Below are 21,195 nucleotides of genomic sequence, written 5' to 3'. Positions count from 1 at the left end.
GGAGGCAGCAGCAAGGCAAACATCCTCGAACTTTTTGTTACCCTGCTTAGCCCTGACCCAAAGCAAATCTGGTACAGGGAAAGATGGTTGCATATTCCTGACTTATGTTCAACTGCTTAGAATTAGATCCCCTAATGAGATTGTTATTTGGATCACCCATTTTTGGTGATGCTTGTTTAGACGGAGTCTTATTAACTAGTTCAAGTAAAAATTGCAGTACTGTGTTAGTCTTAAAGGCAAGCATTTGAAACTCCTGAAGGGTGTTTCTTTATATTTTTATTTATTAGAGAATGTTATAATTTTTGCATTACCACTGTGACTTCTGCTTTTAAATTTTAATTAGGATGAGAAATAGTCTATATAATAGAGTAGCTTGTATTTTTCCACAATAGTTCAGCTGTTTTAACCATATATATATTTAAGACTTCCCATTATTGCTGTTTATGTGGTATACCTCTACATGTCTAGTTGTGCAAAGGTTTGAGGAAATATCTTGTATGGACACCTTTGACAGGGCAGAAGAATATTGCTAAGTCAGGAATTGGGCTGGTTGGTTTGGTTTTGATTACCATTCAGCTTAACGCTTTAATTGATTGGGTTTTGTAGCACTTATCTGTGTAAAGATTAAATATGCTGGGGATATAGTGCCCTTGCAATGACTGTAAGACACATCGTGTGTAAATGATTTTGCAAGGAAAGCAGTAACTATCCTTGTGAAGTCTGCTGATGGTAACAATTTTCCCAGGGTAGCTGATCTTTGGCTACAATATACCAGGTACAGCTTTAAGGCAATAATCATAATAAAAGAGTATGCAACAAATATTTCAATATTTTGCATTTCAAAGTGATTGTATGAAGAAACTAAATATGAGTTTGAGGCAACAGGAGTTCCTCAGACACCAGTGTGTGGCAAGAGTCAAACGTGACAGGCTAATGTAGAGCTCGATGGAGTCGTTTGATGAAGTGAATAAAAATTTCTGTGCAGAAAAGAAAATGAGTGTGTCATCACACTGGTCATTGCTGATGGATTTCATCAACACAAAGAGGTTCAGTAAAGGTTAATAGGAGTGTGTAATGTGGTGTAACACAAACTCCCAATTATCAAGGAGTTCTGTAATGTCAAGGTGAGAAGTCTGCTGTCATGACTCATCTTTCCATGCAGATCAAGCTGAACTTAACAAAGTTATCTGTAGTGTATTGGGCAGGGCTCTGATGAGTAACCAAGGGAGCTCATTCTCTTTGTAGGTCTGAACTGTTGTCTAACATTGGGCATGTCACTGAATTTATGTATATTTCAATATCCTTGTGTACAGAATGGTGATTATCATAGATACTCCTTTTATAAAGTCCTTAGAGCTCTGTGGATGAAAATCTCTATACCAGCTCTGAACTAAAATAATTTTTAATTTATAAATGCTCACCAGCCATGTACAGCATAATAAACCCCACTCTTACTATTACTTATTTTGTTAAGGTCTTTAAAGTTGCTCCACTGAATGCATTTTAGAGTAAGGAAGACCAGATAATAACGTAACGGTGGCACTCTAGTTTAAAAAAAAAACACACGGCCATGGGGTCAGTGTGATAATGGGAAAATACAACCCCCTTTTTTTATGAGGGAGAGATTCATAGATGAGTCTATCAGAGCGCACCATCTGTATTTGGTGTCTGCTGTGGTAATGCCATCTGAATAGCCTTCTGCTCCATAGAAAAGCTCAGACTCCCACTCACATGCACATGTAATTCTGGAGATTGCATTAAATTTGGCTCCAAATTCAGGTTTATTCTAACAGCACATATATAATTAGTGATCCCTTACTTCTAATGAAGCAATTAGAGGCTGTGCTGTATAGTTTTAAATCTTCTGCTGGGAGTTGCTCTACCATCTCATGCAGAAGGGATGTGTGGTACAGCACTGCAAGAGCTTGAGCCGCATAAAGTTTGAACTTTCACTGTTTGTGTCCATGTTTGAACATGGATATTGTTTTAAAATAATATTGTCATATAAAATGCTGGGATAGTTTTTCCATATCAAGAGCAATTTATATTCTTAGGTTTGATTGAAAAGCTCAGAGCTGTATTTTACTAATAGTGGAAAGCCTTGCTCTGTGACTAGCTCCTTTAATTTCAACAGCAATGTTAATGGTGTAAGGCAGCACTTAATATGACTACATTGTCAGCTGCTCCACATAAATTCTAGGGTTTGGGTTTTCTAATTTAAAAAAACAAAACCGGAACCCACAAAGTGTAAAATGGAGTGTTTTTAAAACACCCTGAATAATTACCATTGGTTTTAAATTTTGTGCAGTAGTGTTAATAACATACACATAAAAAAATCATTACACAATGAGAAGAGCATTAAAAAATGAATGTGAGCTTTATTTTTAGATTGCAATGAAGAACAGATTAGTGAAAGAAAAAACATTTTTCTTGATGCATAAAATGTAGTTTATTATCAACCTACTGATCCCTGTACTCTAGAACTTGACCTAAAAATCCAGTGTTACTTTGGGTGGGAAAGTCAACATTAGTAAAGAAATCCGTGGGTTTATGTGTTAAAAATTAACTGAGACAGAACTCTCAGTTAACTCTCAGAAAGACTGACACAGGTTTTGAATTTGTAACTAAAGAAACCACAGTAAGAGCTGCAGATAGTGTTAGCTGTAAATGTTTTGCAGCCTTGCAGACTCATTCCTTGATTACATTTGTTTGTCAGGGCATCTCAAATATAGGCACTGAAATAGTTCTCACAAGCCCATTAACTCACGTGGCACTTCAAACCAGCACTTCTGCACCAAAGGCAGTCACGGTTAGGACTGACATGGCAGAGTATCTGAAGCAAGTTTAAATGGTTCAGGCAATACGTAGCACAGCCTTTCCACTGGGTAATAGTTATTAACTGAAATAAAGTTGATGATTTAATCAAAAGTGTGTGTTTCTGTAATCTCATTTTACATATGCCATGTTCAGACCTGAACATCTGAAATTGTTTTTGGTGTGTTTTTTATTTTGTTCCATGTTTGGTTTTTTATTTATTTTAGGGTTTTTTTGGTTGGTTTGTTTGTTTGTTTGTTTTTTTTTTAAATGGCATGGAGTAAGCATACTTTTTTTAAAATAAAGCAATGGATAGATTGGCTGTATAAATGATATTTCATTTGCATGCTGGTTCTGCTTTTCTATTATAAAACTAAAAGGTATATATGCACATATACATTTAACATGTATGTGACAACCTCTCAAATAGGAATGTTTGTAAATTATGTACAACTATGCAAGTTATGGTTATGAATACACCTGAGATGTGTATCACTTCCTAATATGTAACACAAACCAGCAGTTTAATTTTAAAGGATTATTATGGAATTCCTGTTGAGTAAATACCTTTCTTTAATCAGGATGGTAGTGGTATTTACTGGCTCTGAGAATCCCAGGGAGTGGGAAGAACTTTCATCATAAATGGTTGTTAGTGTTCTGCACATGTGCAAGGCATTCACAGACTCGTTGAAAGACTAAGAACTGTTCACACACTTGTAAGTAACTTGAAAGATTTTTATATCCAGCATAAAGGCAGTTATCTTGACTTTGATAAGGGTTGATAGGAGAAGATACAAATAGGAACACTGAGATGTTTCTCTGGAGGAAAAAAACAAGGAGAAAAAAAATTAAGCTGTAGCTGACAGATGGTATCTTGCTGAAATTGTTTTGCTTCAAGAGTGTGTTTCTTTTCCTGCCTTGGTCACTCAGGCTGCATGTGTTTTGGTGTGGGATTTTTTTGTTTGGTTTTGAGTTGTTTTGTTGGAAGGGGATGTGGTGTTGTTGCTTCAATGCCAAATATTTCAATTGCATTAAATGCTTCAGACCTGTGTTGTATAGATTGCGTTGTGGTAGGTTATTTCTAGATGATCATTTACCATGCGAGAGACACACCACACACACACACACCCTGCCCTCTAAATCCATGGAAAGTGTTAAAAGTTCTGACAGTGAAGTACTGTCTGTCTTTCCCAGTCATTTATGTGAAATGATCTGGCAAAACAGGCACTGAAGGAATAACGTATTTTTTGTCTGCTTCTCAAATGATGAACATTCTTGTCTCTCTGAAGAATTTCTTACCAAATGATTTTTGCAAGCAGAAAGAATCAGCATTTCAAGTATTTTTTTAAAATGCACCAAATCAGAAGTTGTATCTGCTTGATCTTCCAGGCAATTGGAAATGTACTTATTGAAAGAAATATCCAACTGTGAATAACTTTTCATACACTTCTGTTATGCAAGTCAATTATTTATAGCAAAGTTAGGGCTGTTTTCTTTTAATAATAGCACAAACATATTATTGGTTATGTAACAAATGTTGATGAGAATTTAATATATACAATTATATTTATAAATATATTTAGTCATATGTTAAATAATATAAATATATTCTAAAAAATATAGAATATTTTTAAATTGAGTGTTTCATATAAAAAAAAACCAAACAAACAACCAAACCAAGAAACTTTATCATCAACCTAATCTTTTTTATAGTGGAGGGAAATGGCTTTTTAAGGCATTGCTTGGAAGAGCCATTCAGAGCAGCAGTACTACAAGGTATTTTGAAATATAAAGGCCAGCCTGGCCCAGAAGCTAGGTTTTTTTCACCACTGCCCATGATTGCATTTTGCTTAATTGCAGCTGTAGTGGCACGCTGCTTTTTTCTCAAGATTACATTAAACTGGAACAAGTAATTTACTTAAACTATTTCAAGTTTATTTCCAAGGCACTATGACTTTGCAGGTTTAGCTAATTTATCTAAATTAAAATCAAATTTAATATGTAAAAATCTAGTGGTAGGGAAATGAGGAGGGCCTGGAGGTCAGACAGCCTCTGCAGTGAAAGGGAAAGAATCCATTATTAATGACATCCTTTGTTACAATTTATTGTGTTTTCGTTTTTTCCACAATGTGCTGTGATTCAGGTTCCTTGCATTGATCTTTTTTATAAAATCAACCAGATTCTAGCTTGAAGCTCAATTCCCAGCCTTATGCATGTTGAGTACCGAGAGGAAGTGCAGAGACATGCAGAGATTAAGCTGGCACCTCTTCTCCCCGGACACAATCACTAGAGCACAAGGATACTAAAAACAGCTGGTGTGTTTTCCAACCACATAATTTCTCCTGTTTTGGAACCTTCCACGGATGGCTGAAAAAATAATAGAAGTATTTTTATGGCAACGAAATACTGAATGTAAAATACATATTGTGTAAACCCCTTGGTTGCCAATGTCTTGCAGATCGAGTAAGTACTTCTAGCTAGTTTGTTTCAAATGTTCTTGAAGGTTTCCAGCAATTGACTAGACATGGACCATGCAAGATGTGTGGTCTTTTCAAATAGAACTTAATATTTTCTGTTTCCTCCAACTTTTTTTTTTATGATGGAAATTTGGCATTTAAATTAGGAAAAATGAATTTATTTACTGTGAACTAGCATAATTATGAAATCATAAACTATCAGTTAATTGCTGTCTATTTCAAGTGCAAGTTGTTATTCATTTTCAAAAGCACCAGTTACTCAAAACTGGGACGTGTGGCTTTTTAATATGTTCTCACAATAGCCTGATAGACTACATGGTATGATTCTGTGTGCCTAGAAAATTTGTCGACTTCAACAGATTTCAGACAAATGACGTGAATAATTGCTTGGTTTTCTTTACTTGATGTCAAAGCTTAAATCAATAAATCAGATGACCTGAAAATAATCCCTTGAAGTGATGCATTTTTGAATACTTTCGAAGAACTCAAAGGTCAAGTCTGAAGGAAACCATTTTTATCAGCGCTTGATATGTTGAGCATGATCTGTGAAGCTTGAAATAAGTGATTCAAATTTGTACTTGATCTATTGACATAATAAATACGATAGTTATTCATGGCAGTGCATTTTGTTTCATTTGTTTTAAATTCTCCAAAGCTTCAAATCCTGTGGGACATGGACAGACTTTGACATCATTAATTAACTGGGAATGTTTTCAATTTAGTCTTAATTTACTACATTTTATCATAGTTAGTGTTTGTTACAATAACATTTACCTCTAGTCTACTGTGTTCTTTTATTTTCTCCAGCAAATTAAAAAAAACCCAGACTTTTTTTTTCTATTTTAGACAAATCACTGTACAATCATAAATTATTTTTTTCAGAGTGGAGAGTTAGTGAGTTTAGTAATGGCATTAATGAAATTGGAACTCTGCTTATGGCATTTAAATGGACCAAGAAGGGGGGAAAAATCAAATCTTCCCTCCTACCTCCTGGGAGAAAAATACAGGGTGGTCTGCTTGAGGTTTCTTAGATTGTTTAGACTACTATTAAAATCTCAGATAGATTAAAGCCTCGTAGGAGGAAATACTGTGGAAAAAATGAAATTTTTACTGAAATGACAATATAAAAAAATTTGTCCTAAATATTTACTGACAACTTTGTATTTGGTAACCCTATTATGAAATAGGAAATATGTATTATCAAATATTATTTGTTTATCCAAATGTTTGCACAAGTTTTTACAGAGAAATATAAAGTTTAAATCAAGTCCAAAGTGTTACTTTGCCTTGAAAATTAGGTTTGTCAGAAGAAATGGGTACAATATGCACAGGTGCGCTTTTACAATACAGCCCTTCCGTCACCTGCCAGGACATGACTGGTCCTGACTTACTGTTTTGATCCTTTTATTGTTCATCCAGGTGGTTAGAGCCACTGGTTTTGATGCCCTTATCCTTCCTTCTCTGGAGTTATACAAGGTTTGGAGATAATAATTCTAAAGGCAAATTTTAATGAATCTTTTTAAGCTCATTTTATTGACTCAAATGTTGTGCTGTGGGCTGCCATAGGAGTCTGCTTTAGAGGTTTGGAAGGTATTTTTTGCACATAGGGCTAAGCTGGTAGAAGCCAGGTTTGCTTTTCATCTTCCTTGCAGGATTGTGGAGATACAAGTACGTGACTAGGTTAAGGGGTCGGTAATGGGCACTGATTAGTTCATCACAACTATACGTGTTTTAAATAGATATAAGAAAACGATAATTAGACTGAAAGCCATCGCCTCTGAGAGCACACACGGTAGTGGGATGACATGGGAAAGAGGAATGTACTCTGTGTAAAATGCTTTGGGTTTTGTATGTTACTTTCTTACAAGATTTATTATAAATGCTGATAAAGAAAAAATGTTGATATGGAGAAAATAGAGGATAAAAATTGTTTTGGATATGTTTTTAGTGTTTAGTCAGCCTGAGAGTTATTCATACTGTGAAAAGGGAGCATAAGGTAGTGCTCATCCATACTGTATAAAGGATACTTTCAGGCTTGCATTCAGATAAAGGCTCACGTTTGTGGTTTGTTTGGGGGTTTCTTTGCATGGGAAGTTAAGAATGTCTAGATAACCTTGTAGCATAAGTATTAATAATGTAAGTATTGTATAAAGCTTGTGAAATAGACATTTACAGGAAGTACAGCTGAAGAGGAGGAGGAGGATTCTAGGTTGCAAAAGCGCAGTGGATTGCCAAGCATATCACTGGTTTTAAATGATTTTTGGATGGGATATGAGAATTTTTTACTACTTTTTTTGGCTGTCGTTCAGTTGTGGGGAGGGGTAATTTAAACGTGAAGGGGAATTATCGTTTTCCTACAGCGCACAAGATAAATATTTTTGTTAAGTTTTCTTAATGGAGTTCTGGTTCTAACCCAGTTCTACCCCTGTGACAGCTTCTTGGCATGAAGCAGCTGTCTGTCACACAAATAAACATCAAATAAATGAAGAATGTCAGCAAAAGTGTAATATGAAACTAATAATTAGTTGTCAAAGTTTTGGCTAGTTCACTGTGAACAGCTTTTCCCTAATTTTTTTTCATATTTTTTTTTCTTCCAGAAATATAAAGAATATGAGAAGGATGTTGCAATAGAAGAAATCGATGGCCTTCAGCTTGTGAAGAAGTTAGCAAAGAATATGGAAGAAATGTTTCATAAAAAGTCTGAAGCTGTACGGGTAAGCAATGAATCAATCTGTATTGCAGGGATTCTTCTGAGTTAAATAACTGTCCTTCAGTTCAAATCTAGAAAAAGATGCAGATACCTCAAATGGAACTAAATCCAAAGTTCCTCTAATTGTGGTAAAGTCCTACATTACTCTAAAGATAACTTCATGATCGTTAAGTATCTATATTGAGCTTTTGGTACATCTGTAGGTTTCTGTGGGGTTGGTTTTTTGGCTCTCCATTCTGATCCTTCTTTTGCAGTAGATTTAGTGTCTTATTAGACTAGATTTACCATTAAAAAAGTTCTAACTTCTGTGTTTTACTGTATTGAATAGGAGTTCATTGTAACGTGCACGTCCTAAAGGATAACAGTTTTTTTTTCCTGTTGTAGTTTTCATTTTACATTATTCTTTGCTAGAAATTTAAGCGACTGCATGTAACTGGTTCCTGTTACATCACCTATATCAACAAACTAATGGGACATTATGGTGATGCTGTTTGCCACCAGCTACTCTATTTTAGCCAGATTTGTCTGCTCAATTGAGTTGGAGGTCTTTGTATCTCAACATGTGGAGCTGAAGGCATCACACAAAGGACAGGGATTCCATTTGTGCAACTGCAGATACAATTTCACATTCAGCCTTTTATTATTTGTTATGGTGCAAAAGGGAGGAAGGAATTTGGCTACGTTTTAAAGGTTGAATTTTCTGGGCTGGCAGTGAAGGAAAACATATTTCAGCTTGTAAACTGAGCACACTTGGCAGGGGAGTAGAGAAAGACAATAAACATGGAACCCCGCAATGCTATTTTTACTGTCTGTTTTCAGAGAAAAACTGAACTTTAAGACATGTGCAACAGCTTCCAGAAGCCTGCAGAACATTGACCCTGGAGGGGGTTGTTTTCCTTGTTCCTTAGCAGGGAAAACTGCTGCCCTGAGATCATAACAATGTGAAGAAAATGTTCTTGGAGCAGCACTCATTTAACACAAAAAGTGGCCAGCAAGCTGTACACTTGCTGGTTGGAGGAGCTCTATTCCATCAATGTGGAGTGTTACTGGAGAAGGGCGGTTTCCCTCTCAATTAGAGCTTTTTAACAAATGTTTTCTAATGTTGGTGAGTGTTTAAATGGTTTGGCCTCTTCATATAAATGGTGGTTTTATCTGGGGAGAAAAAAAATATAGGACCAATGTAGACCACCATGCTCTGGCTAAAAATAAGCCCAAATTCTGTCAAGTTAAACCATGCATGTCGTATTGAGTGAAAGAGTTTTAGTGCCGGAAAAAATGACTGAAATTCAGACCTGTCTTTGGAAGGTTTCCATCTTTGAAAAGGAAGCTAGAAGCTTGGTTTGGACAGGGTGACTTCTTTTTTTAAAAAGGATCTGTTTAGTGCACCTTCCAATGAAGTTACTGTTTTTTGCATGATAATATAATGTGGCTCATCTTGCTAACTAGAGATTAGTAAGTGATATTTTGTGTTCTGGGTAGTGAGTAGTGCTTAGTTATTTTATGCCCTGATAAGTACAACCCCTTTTGGTACAGTTCAGGTTTTGCATGAGTTCCATCTTTGGTACATCATAGCTAATTTTCTTTTCATATCTGGGGAGGGAACACAGGAGTTACAAAGCTCCTGTGGACCTTAGGCCTCTGCTCCATGCTGAGACAAAGTAATACTGCATCACCTTGCCTCTAAAATAATAGGATTTTGACATAAACTTTTGATGGAAACTTGTACGAAGAGCACTGAAACCTAAATAGAGTAATATTTTAGGATACGCTCATGCTGGTATTGGGTTAAGTACTAATTTACAAAATCTCTCTTGGCCCTAGAAATAATGGAGTGACCGTGGCCAGGGTTCAGCTCCAAGTGTTCAGAAAACGTGTTCCAGCGCTGTTACCTCAAGTTGTTACTCTGCGCCATTCATTAAATCAGCTTTAAGTAGACAACAAAATTCATGGTTTAATTTACAATACTTTGTAGATAAAACATTTTAATCAACATACTTTTTCAGGTTTTAGCAGATGTAGCAATCTGTGACAACTGTTCAGAAAGTATATAAAATGATTAATTTTTTGAAAAGGTCAAGAAGAAAGACCTGGAAATATGGCAATCGGATGGCTTGGAAAGGCCTTCAGGTTTTTTTTTGTTTTGCCTTATGCTTTCAAACACATTAACTTGTTAAAATCTCCTAATCACATTTGAACTCTCTTCTCCCTCCTCCCCCTTTATATTCTGGTTGAATTTTTATCTTTCTATCTCATTGCTTTTCATAGTGATTAGTTGGTTCAGTGTGATTTTTATCATATTCATCGCCTGCTTGAATTACCCTTCAGTATGCAATTATCCTATCACAGAATGTCCTATTTTTGTGCTGTCAGATACATAAAATAAATGGAAAACTGAAAGTGCTAAACCAATTATATAACCTTTTGTCATCTACTTACTGATGGAAACCCTTACAAGCTACTTTTTTTTTTTTTTTTTCCCCCTCCCTCCCCAGTGTTCACTATTTACCTTAGATTTATGTCAGTTCAGGATATTCCTGTTAACCATTTCCTTCCTAATACTGCCCTACTTGATTGAGTTTCAGAGAGGCAACTTGAGATTTTATTTTGAAATATTTGTGACAAGATTTCAGTTAAAACCACTGAAGAGTGCTTTTCATTCAATGTTGCTGGTGCTTTGTTTCTGGCTGTGACAAATGTACATGTATCGATTTGCCTTTAATACTATGACATTCAAGTTTGGAAAAATCTTACTGCCCGTAAAGTGGCCTAAGTGGAAATGTTTCCTGTGTTTTTAAGCAGTGGGTTTAATTTTACATCCAAACCCAAATAAACCCTTTGAGAGTCTTGCATAATCCACTGTCGCTTGTGACATTGCTTCAGTTGGTTTTCTTGGACTTGTAGTGATTTCACTCATAGGAAATGTGCTTGATCAGTCTAAATTAAGTTAGCTATAATTTTTTAGAATTTAAGAAAAATATTTCAGAGTTTTATGATACTTTAGTGACTAATTTTGAAACTGAGAAGGAATAGGGCATGATGACGTAACATTCAGTAACAAATGACTGCTGCTACTAACTTGATAGTAGAAAAACAGGTGGAATTAAAACTATTCATTTAGTGCTTTTGACTTTCCTAGTTAAAGGTATAAAAAAGTCAAGGGAAGATAGAGGGAAGTGAAAAACAAAGCAAAATGAAACATAAATAAGTTATTAGGGAATATTCAGAGAGCTATTATTAAAACTTTAGCTATGCAGCTAAATTTCTATTTTCATTAGTGTTTCTTTGCAAGTAAAGATAATCCTGTGAAAGTGATTGTTGGTGTACTTGTAAGACGGCAAACCGAGTGTTAAGGATTATTTTTCTTTGAGAAAACTACCTTTTTATTGCTGCAGTGGAAAATGCAAATAAGAGATTTCTTTTTTATTAACTTTTCCTACTGTAGCTACCTGGTGTTCATTGTGAAGCTGATTCTCATTATAACTGTACTGTGAAAAGTAATTGCTGTTGTACAGTAATTCAATTTCAGTGCATTCATGCATCAGTAAGCCAGTGGGGTTTATCTAGAGAAACCTGGGACTTGAAAGCCTTTTATCATGAAATTCTACATGCAGACAAACGTTCTTCCAAGGAATAGAATATCAGCATTTACATTTAACAAACATTTGCAATGAAGAGAAATGGATTTTTTTTCCAGTGATGATTTTTACAGCAGTCTTTAAACTGTGTTCAGATACTGTTAGTATGGTATTGTTTATGCACAGTTAAGAAAGTGTAATGTACGTGTTTGAAATGTTTGTACTTATACATATACATAGAGGTTTGTACATATATATATGGGGGTATGTATCTTTACACACATGCATTTTGAGGTTTATAGGTGTAATATCGACAGATGCAATTTACTCTTGATTTTTTGCATGTATATGTAGATATATATGTAAGCAAAGTATTGAACTATATGTACTGCATCCACAGATTTCCAAGCAAATACTGGTAAATTGGTGTCCTGATCAATAAATTCATTTTTATTTAAAATAAATGAACTGGTATGCTGGTGAGTGCAAAATGAACTTGGCTGGATGAACGCAGGGATCATGGCAAGTAATCTAAAGCTGAGAGTGAAAGGTCCTAAAGAAAGGAATTTTCTTTCTTTCTAAATAGTAATATTTTGCAGTTCTCTGAATAGACTTATTTATGAAAGCTCAGTAAAAAATTCATACTGAATATTGTAGTCAATGAACGTAGCTTTTATTTAAACCACCCACAAGTGCTTTAAGGTTCTCTTTGGTGTATTTGGAATTTAACTAGTTTTTGGTGTGTAACTTAATGGTAAGTTCTTCCCCATTTGATCAGAGACATTGGCACAGAAGTTAGTTTTTGTTTTCTGGTTGGTTAAAGGTTGGCATTTATAACTGGATTTTGAAAGTAGACGCTTCACTACGCAGACTTCTTGCCCATTGTGAAATGTCTTTCTATTCCAGGAGTTATTTCAGTCATTGACTTTAAGATTGTTGCTTCCAGTTGATGCCACTGAACTTGTACAGAAGTGTAATCACAGAAAACAAACTAAATAAAATTCAAGTTTTAGAAAGGTATTGTTATTTCACATTTTCTCATTAATAAGAAAGGTTTTGTGTAATCTTTTGGGGGCTTTTCTTCTTAGAGTGGATAATTTTTGTCATGCTTTTCAATTGATGTTATTGACTGCCTTCCTTCCCCCACCCCTGTTTACATTGAACTTGTCGCTTTTGCCAGTGTCATCAGAATGAGGGACAGGTTACAGGAAGGAGAGCCTGCACGTCGCTGAGGAAAGATAGAGAAAACTCAGTTATACAAAAGGAGTGGAGAATGAGCACAGTGCAGTGAAAGAGCACTAGGGTTGATGTAGAAGGGATCTGAATAAATTATAGGAGGTTTATTTAATGGATTGAGAGGTAGAGGAAAAAAAATAAATGTGGTGATATATGGAAAATGGGAACGCGGTAAAGGATTAAAAACAAAACAAAACTCCAAAGAAATGCACCTTTCTGCTCAGTAGTCTTGGATTTAGGTTCTTAGTACCATTGAGCTGTGGTTTGGTTTCGTGTGTGCATGTCTGTGACCAAAGCAGATACAGCACTGAATACAGGAGAAGTATATCTGTGGAATTAAATAAAATAACATTTTTACTCTGCTAAATTTAAAACTAGTCTGGCTTGAATGAATATGTTGTATTGAACATACATTTAACACACATGCCTTGTTGAAGGATCATTCAACTCTAATTGGAAATATTAATCTGCAGGGCTACCTCAGCAGGTTATTGAGCCAATTGTGGCTAGCCTTGTTGTGGTCTAGACCATCATAGGAACTGCAAGGCTTTGGATCGTTTGTGCACCTTACAGCTCAGATTAGTTCTCATCGGTATAATTAACTAACTTTGATATCAAAAATCAAATATATCAAATGTAATATACTACAAGACATTGCTAGTGTCCCAGGTTCATTGTATATTGTTTTCTTATAGCCTGGCGTCTCTAGTGCAGACATTATTACGTATGAAGTCATCTGTTTGCTATTCCTTCCACTGTGTTTTTAAGTGGGATTTTAAAATAACAGCAGTCTCCATTATTTTCTGCCTTTTTACTACTTAATGTATAGTCTGTGAATTAAGGATTGCTGGAATAAAATTTCCAGTTTACATTCCTGCATACTGTGCATTTTTGTAGAAACTGTTAAAATCAGGGAAGTTGAGGTTGTTGCTGCTATGCCATTATGCCAATTAACAACATTTACTGGGAACAGAACATTTTTCCATGGTGGGGTTTAGAATTTGGATTTTACTTTTGTTGACTTGGAAATTGAAAAATGGTGGCTTCCCACAGCGCCTAAAGAAAAATTGAGGCAACAGTGAGGAATATTCCAAGTGAATTTTGAACTTATTTTTTTTGGCACTTTTAAATGTACACTGTCTTCAATATCCACTGTGTATTTTATTACACTGTATTTTTATTTTGATTTTTCTATCACTTTGATCAAGGCTAGATTGGAAATGGCATTTTTGAGAAAAGAAGCAAATAATCATTCCTATTTCATATTCGTATAGTAGAAGATAGAAAAGCCTTAAATGTCAAAACTTATTACTTTGCAAGGTTCACTATTTTGAAATGTAGAATAATACTTTTTCACTATCCACTTTCTCTCATTGAGCTAATTTGCATCTGCCGAATTAGAAGGAAGTAAAATGAGTGTCAAGATGCACTCTTTAAAACTGTGCTGCACAATGGGTGCTATTCTGACCTCTGTGTTTTTAATATTTTTTTTTAATGTATTAAGACAGGTTGTTTTTATCAGCAGATGGAAATGAAAAAAAAAAAAAAACAAACAACCACCATTAAGTTTATAAAATTACTGGAGGAAAAAATTATAAATGGCTGTGGGTAGAAGGAGATTATGGTGAATCAGCCCAGTGTCACTATAAATAGTTTTAAATGACAGAATAAAGACCTAATGAATAAAGGAGAAATGGGTACAATTGTGTTAATTAGTGGCAACAAATTAAAGGTTTTCAGCAGTATTTTTGTATTCACATTTAGTATTTTAACTGTAATTGTTTCTAGTTACTTGTAGTATCATTTGAATTTTGCTCATAGTTCTACTAGTCTTCATATGTAAGCGATGTTGTGAATGCATGAAGAGTTTATTTGCTTTTTGGCAAATTAGACTGCACTAGAAAATGAAAAGATGGTTAGCAATCCACTGACAGTCAGTGGAGTATTCAGTAGCATAATACATCACCTTGATAGTCATAGTTTGAAGAATATTTTAAGGCACAGCAAATACTTTTCTTTTTTATTACCATTGCGCTTAAGGATTGCTTTTGCTAAATCTGTAGAAGTTAGGGTCTTTGACAAATGAAGCATTAGCAAACCTATTCTGGTGCCGATTGGCTGGGTTTCATATTGCTTCTTTCCTTTTTAGTTCTTTGAGTTTCACAAGACATATATAATTTGCTATGAATTCTGAAAAGGGAGGAAGTTGGGTATTGGGTTTTTCTCTGTGTGTTTGTTGTTTTTTAAATTGGACCTTAGGTGGGCTGCTCTTATCCTTAACATCCATTCCCATCACATTGCTGCAATATGAGTGCTCAGACTGTCCTTGGTTATGTTGCTGGTGAACAAAAGAAATGAAGGGAAAGGGTACAAGTTTATCTTGTACCTGTACTACCTGTGTAATGGAATTGATAGGTTTAATGGAAGTTACGGATTTTGTCTGTAGGCCCCTCTGAACGATAGCAGGGAGCCTGAGTGCAGTGATTAAGTCTTTATCTAACTCTTGTATGTCTTGAAATCCAGGCTAGCTGTGTCTACAGAAAGCTGTTCTTCAGGCAGGTAGTAGCAGGGGGAAGAGGCAAAACCTGAAAAACTCCTTTGCTTTTTCTCATGCATACTGAGTTCATTGGTGTTTACGTTCCACAGGATGAAAAGAAAACCAGCAAAATCTTCAAGGAGATCTTTCATCTACTGTTTAATAATATTTTTTTTAACAGTTCAGGAATGCCTCTATTGCAAAGACTTTAATTAGATCAAAAGAATTTTGTAAATCAGCCTTATTTTTCTCTGCTCAAAATGAATTCTCTCTTTTTGGTTTCTGAGTACTAATATGTATTAAAAAAACAAAACAAAACAAAAACAAAAAAACCCAAAACAAACAACGAAGTTGCTAGGTACTGTTTTTGAGCAAGCAGCAGTCATTCATGTTGATCACACTTAGGAGATTAGGGGATATGTATCTGTGAAGATTTCCAGGGAGTTATGTGCATAACCTGGTACATGCAGTATCTAGGAACTACTGTTTCCTAAATGTGCAATTTTAAGGCTCTGCAGATTTGGAGCTTTCATTGTCTTGGTACAACTTGAAATAAATATCTACAACAAATGAAGTGACGTGAACTATGCTTTTGAATTCTGGCTGTCTTTAAAACTCTGGCATGTTTGTGTATTTAAAAAAAAAACAAACCACACAACAGTCCACACAGTCTAGCCAGTCTTAGAAAATTTAGTTAATTTCTTTTGGAAGTTCACTTAGAAAAAAGGAGAAATATTCTTCAGAAAACAGAGGGGGAAAGAAAGACTTGTAGAGGAAACTTAAAAGCATTTGCTGCTGGAGACAATTATGATGGTTTCATCTTCAGTACCGAGAAAAGAAGTGAAAAGTATTTAGAGATAGTGCATTCAAATATAGAACACTTATCTGAAAGTACAGGCAGAGAGAAAAATCAAACCAGCCACTTCACAGAATAATTCTTGTATTAGACTTCATTGCAAAAGTACGTAACGTTCAGTCTTTGCCATAATTTTGAGATACTTTCCACACACCAGAAGGGAAACAATGATGTATTTTGGAAGAATGAAGTAGGATAAATTAACCTCATGTATCCTTCTTTCTTATCGCTTTTTTAGAGTATTAGCATATTTCAATGTTTTACATTAACATTAATTATTTTAACAAAAATAGTCATATTGTCCAACTTACTGTTCGATGTGTGGTTTAAAGTAGTCACTTCAAATAGTAATGCATTATAATTAAATTTAATTCCACTTGCACAGCTGTCACCTGTTCAATTTTTATCATAATTCTTATTTCATATTGCAAATACATGTCATTAAATCTGTTTTTGAACTATAAAAGATTCTCAAATTTTATAAATACTGCTACTTCTATGTCATAAAAAAATGAATGACAAATATTCAGTCAGCTCACTTTTAGAGTGTTTACTGATACTTATTACTGACTATAAATATTCTCTTGAGAAGACACCCTGTAGCTTGCTCGCTGTTCATGTAGCATTAGCCTTTTTTCCACAACCATACACACATTCAATTTAATGCTTACATAATAAAAAAAGTTATAGTCTCAAAAATAATGGTCAAATTGGTGTAACTGGCGTTTTTACAGAGTGGGTTTTCAAGCTACTGCCTCATTTTCTTACTACATGGATGATGCCAAAGTTCTGTTCGGTCTGTGGAACGTCAGGGAACTCTAAGAGCAGTAGTAAGGAGCAGCCTGGCAAAAGCTTTCTTGGTGGGATTTAATGAATTGTCATTTATCAATAATTTGAGTAGGGGAGAGACTACCAGCTCGGTGTAGCTCTTAAATGCTTCTGAATGCTTCAAAATTAAATGAAAAGAGCTATGCAGAGAGTTCATTAGTGTTTTTGTAAGACTGTTAACTCTTGGCCCTGCTCTTTATTTGTGATAGCAATTCCGGTGGGTGGTGTTAGGTCAGGTACGTTAGCTTAGTCTAAACTGCTGCTGGAGCACTGCTGCGAGAGAACCTCCTACATGCATAACCGAGGGGAAATACCCCATTTATCCTCTTCACTCTCACTTTTTGGGGGTTTATTTGATTTTAGTATAAATAAGTAGGAAGTTGCCTGCTTAATCTAAAATACATTCAGCTTTGTTTGTATCTGCTAACAGTCAATAATGTATTCCAAATGTACACAGAGGTGGTCAGCAGAGTGTGTTCTCTTCTCTCTCACCTTTTGAATTTTTAGCACTTACTGGTTCAAAAGTGGTTTGCCTCATCTTATTTTCCCTGCACATTAGTTACTTTTATCTTCTTATCTGAATAAACTATGCTTTATTGATTTATACAGCAAACCTGCCGTGCTCTTTCCCCCAGCTGAAGAGTTTCTTTAAGACTGGGAAGCCAGATGGGCTCTGGCAGCGCGCTGGTTGCGTGCACAGGCACTCTGGTTGCTTCAGACACCTTCCAGTGAAGGTGGGGAAGAGGAACTCTTCACAACAGCATTGAATTTCAGGTGGTTACAATTCTGACTTGAGTAAACCAGTTCAGGTTTATCATGACTGACCTGGTGCTATGTGAAACGCTTTTGCGAGATAAAAGGAGTCTGAGAGTGTAGATGCTGAGCTTTTTTCCTGGAAAAGCGGAGAGTTTTTTGGGGTTTTTTTTGAGATTGACTGCAGTGTTTAGTTAACTATTCTAGTTTTAAACTGTATTTAAATAGCTGTGTGAAGTGCAACTGTAATAAAATAACAGATCGATGCTGTCACTAGAACTTCAAATGCTTAAAAGCAATCTTCCTTTTGATGAATGCCAAGAAAAAAGCTCAAGTTTTGTTTGTTAGTGCTTTTTGAGTTGCCCTAGTGTGTGCTTCAATGTGCTTTCAAGTTGGCAGCAGCTTTTTAAAAAGAAGTCTCCCCACCAGCTTCCACAGGTGCTGGCTCCTCTCTGTTCTCCGTTACTTTTCCTTTCACTCTACTGACATGCAGCAAATGTTTGTGTGGCTGTGCAGAATAGTCTGGGAATTGTAAGACCGAAGATTTATCGAGTCCAGAAACCCCAAAACAAAAACCCTGAGGGGTTTGCTTTCGCTTAGATTAATTAAGATTTTGTTCTTTGCACGAGTTGATAAATACTTGTAACAGCAAATCACGAGAGGGAGATAGGAGACAGGGAGGGGTAGGATCATATAATGGACACTGCTGCTTTTTTCTTTTCCTTATGGGGATGGTGGTGATGGCTTAATACCGTATGCAACCACCTGTGTGTGTTTGTTTTTTTTAAGCTCTGTGGTGGCTGCACAACTCTTTAGGGAAATTGTCCAACTACTTCTGTGTAAATGAGATGCTTCAGGTGTGATGTGTGTGTTACTGTGCTCACACTTCTTTGCTGTTGCATCCCATATAGCACGTGAACATCTCCTCCTCCAACCCATATATAACTATTTTCTTATGTATGTTAGCTGCGGAAAGTTGATCTCTCTAGCTCAAACTGTAGGTGTCTGATCAAAAATGTTTCAAATTAGTAACCTCAGTCTCTAGAGCTTCAGGGAAAAAAAAAAAAAAAAAAGACTTAAATTTTCAATTTCTGAGGGAATAAAGCAAACTGGTTCATGCATGGCACATACCAGTTGTTAGATTTGAGGCTTTTGCTGGGCAGAAGGGCAACATCCCAGGGACAACATAAACCCATTGAAGCCTGAATCTCATAGTGCTCAAATTCTGATGGTACTTCAGTCCTTGACGCTGGAGATTAATCAGTTTTAGGGGTGATAGGAGGGGTGGAAAGAATCCTACTAAAAACACAGCCTTGCTGTTAATCAATTTTACTAATTGATTAATATGTGCTTAAAAATGACACATTAACAGATTTCAGATAACTTCAAAAGATGGAGGTGGACTCTGAATGTGGGGTTTTGTGAAAATGTCCAGGCAATTCTTTCCATGTACACAGACAAAAGGATCATAAAACGTTAATGTTGTAGAATTAGGATTTTTGGAAAATACAGCTGAGGACCGCAGCTCTGTGAAGCAGTACTGCAGTGTGCCTGTGTAAGGGTGGGTACAGAGGGTGACACGTTTGCTTGAGATATCTATTTTGAGATGATAGAAAGTTAAAAATCATGGGGTGGGTGGAGAGGCAGAAATGTGAGGTTTGTTTTTGTGATATATCATGTTTGGAGGGAAGAGTGTGGTATAGCTCATGTTCTCTTTCTTAAGTGTAATGTCATTTGGTGCTTGCTTTGGTGCTGATAGAACAGTGCAGTCATTTATTTCAGGTAGCATCTTGATTTCAAAACCATGAAATGATGCCACATTAACTTTGGTACATGTTTTAAAATAAGTTACACTGAAGGGAACAAACAATAAATTATAGAAAACACTTTATAACTTGTTTTGCTGTCTGTATGAATAGATACAGCTATGTATTCTTGGATCAAATGCATTTCTCTGTCCTTTAAGCTAGTGCAGCCTATCTTGGATGATTGCTTCTGGCAGTGCTGTGCAAGTACTCCAGGAGGATAAACTGTTTGAGTAAATCAGAACAAAAAAGGTGTTTCGTGGAAGAAATAAACAGTTCCAAACTAATACTATAAACTGATGTTTTATTGACGAATCTTTTTTATTATAAAGGTTAAATTACAGCAATTGTGGCACAAAGCACTACAGAAATACTACATCATAGAAAAATCTTGTGCCCTGCGTTTCTGATGGGTCATTTCAGTGCAATGAAAAAACGAAACAGAAACATTATATGCAAGAAAAAAATGGAATAATTGCTCTGTACCTGCAAGTCTTTGTTTTAATAACAAACTGGAATTGGAGAAGCAAGTTATGCTGCAGAAAAATGCACAAGCTCTATGTGGCAGAAAAATGCACTTAGAGATTTCATGTATATCCATGTCACCCTTCTCGGATTTATCATAGCATGGACTATATGCTACAACCTCCTCCACAGGGTAACTTTTTATATGTGTCAGAAAATATTTGCAGAATATCTGAGGTTAATTCTTTAATTCTTATGCGTAAGGGTAAGACAGTATTTAAACCCACTTTAGTTCATAAAACTTTGGCATAGGTAAGGAGACACATTAAGGGACAACACTGGTAAACATCTTCATTTGATAATTTATACCTCACTTGGTTTCATCAGTGGGATTTTTTGTTTTGGTATCCCTTGGGGCTAGCGCAATGACGGGATCTCGTCCTCTTCAATACACTGAGCAGACAAGAATAAAATCTGTAATTAAAAAGGATTGGCTTATACTGTAATTTATCATTATATTGAAAAAAGTGGGTTTTGTCAGGAAAATCATATTTTCATCACTTGTTTCCCATCTCTTGTGGTGAGATGATAATTTAGCACTTTGTAAATGTGCCAGTAAATTAGTAATTCTAGAGTCATTAATTTTGCATTTATCTTATTTGTTTTATATTTAAGGATATTTATGGAGCTTTACTTTTTTACACTTGAAAAATATTACTTCACTGGTTTTTTTTTTGAGATGGCTCTAAGAAGACTAAATTATCTGCTTTTAATGCAAGTATTTTTGACATATAAAAATGGAAATAGTGCCTTGATTTGTGAATGAAGCAATTTTCATGTAAATGTCACTGAATCATTATAGAAATGGGAACAGTTACAGTTATTTTCCTTTTGGTTTTAAAGAATTCCATGCTTGTGATCTAGAAATTAAATCACCAACCTCTTGATCTTTATTTTTGACTGAAGTTGAGTAAGGGGTTGGATAAAGTCATAAAAGATGAGTCTATAGGTGGCTAATTAATGTACTGATGGGCAACCTTTAACTCAAGAAGCCCACTGATTGCCGTAAGCTGGAATGGTTTACTAAAAAAAAAAAAAATAATAATAAAAAAAATTTTGTCCTGCTTCTTAAATTCTTTT

At 35.4% G+C, this 21,195-nt stretch overlaps 1 protein-coding gene across 5 annotated transcripts in view; it reads left to right on the top strand.

The window, feature by feature from the left end:
* Window positions 1–21,195, top strand: part of CACNA2D3 (calcium voltage-gated channel auxiliary subunit alpha2delta 3) — a 468,281-nt gene that overhangs the window by 91,981 nt on the left and 355,105 nt on the right. For all 5 annotated transcript variants that reach the window (XR_008747525.1, XR_008747527.1, XR_008747526.1 and 2 more), the window contains one exon: window positions 7,889–8,005. Coding sequence is in view for 2 of the 5 variants with exons in the window: in XM_055806468.1 (XP_055662443.1) it covers window positions 7,889–8,005 (117 nt within the window). In the remaining 3 variants the exon portion in view is untranslated. The remainder of the gene's footprint in view (window positions 1–7,888; window positions 8,006–21,195) is intronic.

The sequence above is a fragment of the Falco peregrinus genome, chromosome 5 (genome assembly GCF_023634155.1).
Source record: "Falco peregrinus isolate bFalPer1 chromosome 5, bFalPer1.pri, whole genome shotgun sequence".
NCBI lineage: Eukaryota > Metazoa > Chordata > Aves > Falconiformes > Falconidae > Falco > Falco peregrinus.
Note: the sequence above shows the minus strand (reverse complement) of the source record. Positions and strands in the feature narration are given on the sequence as shown.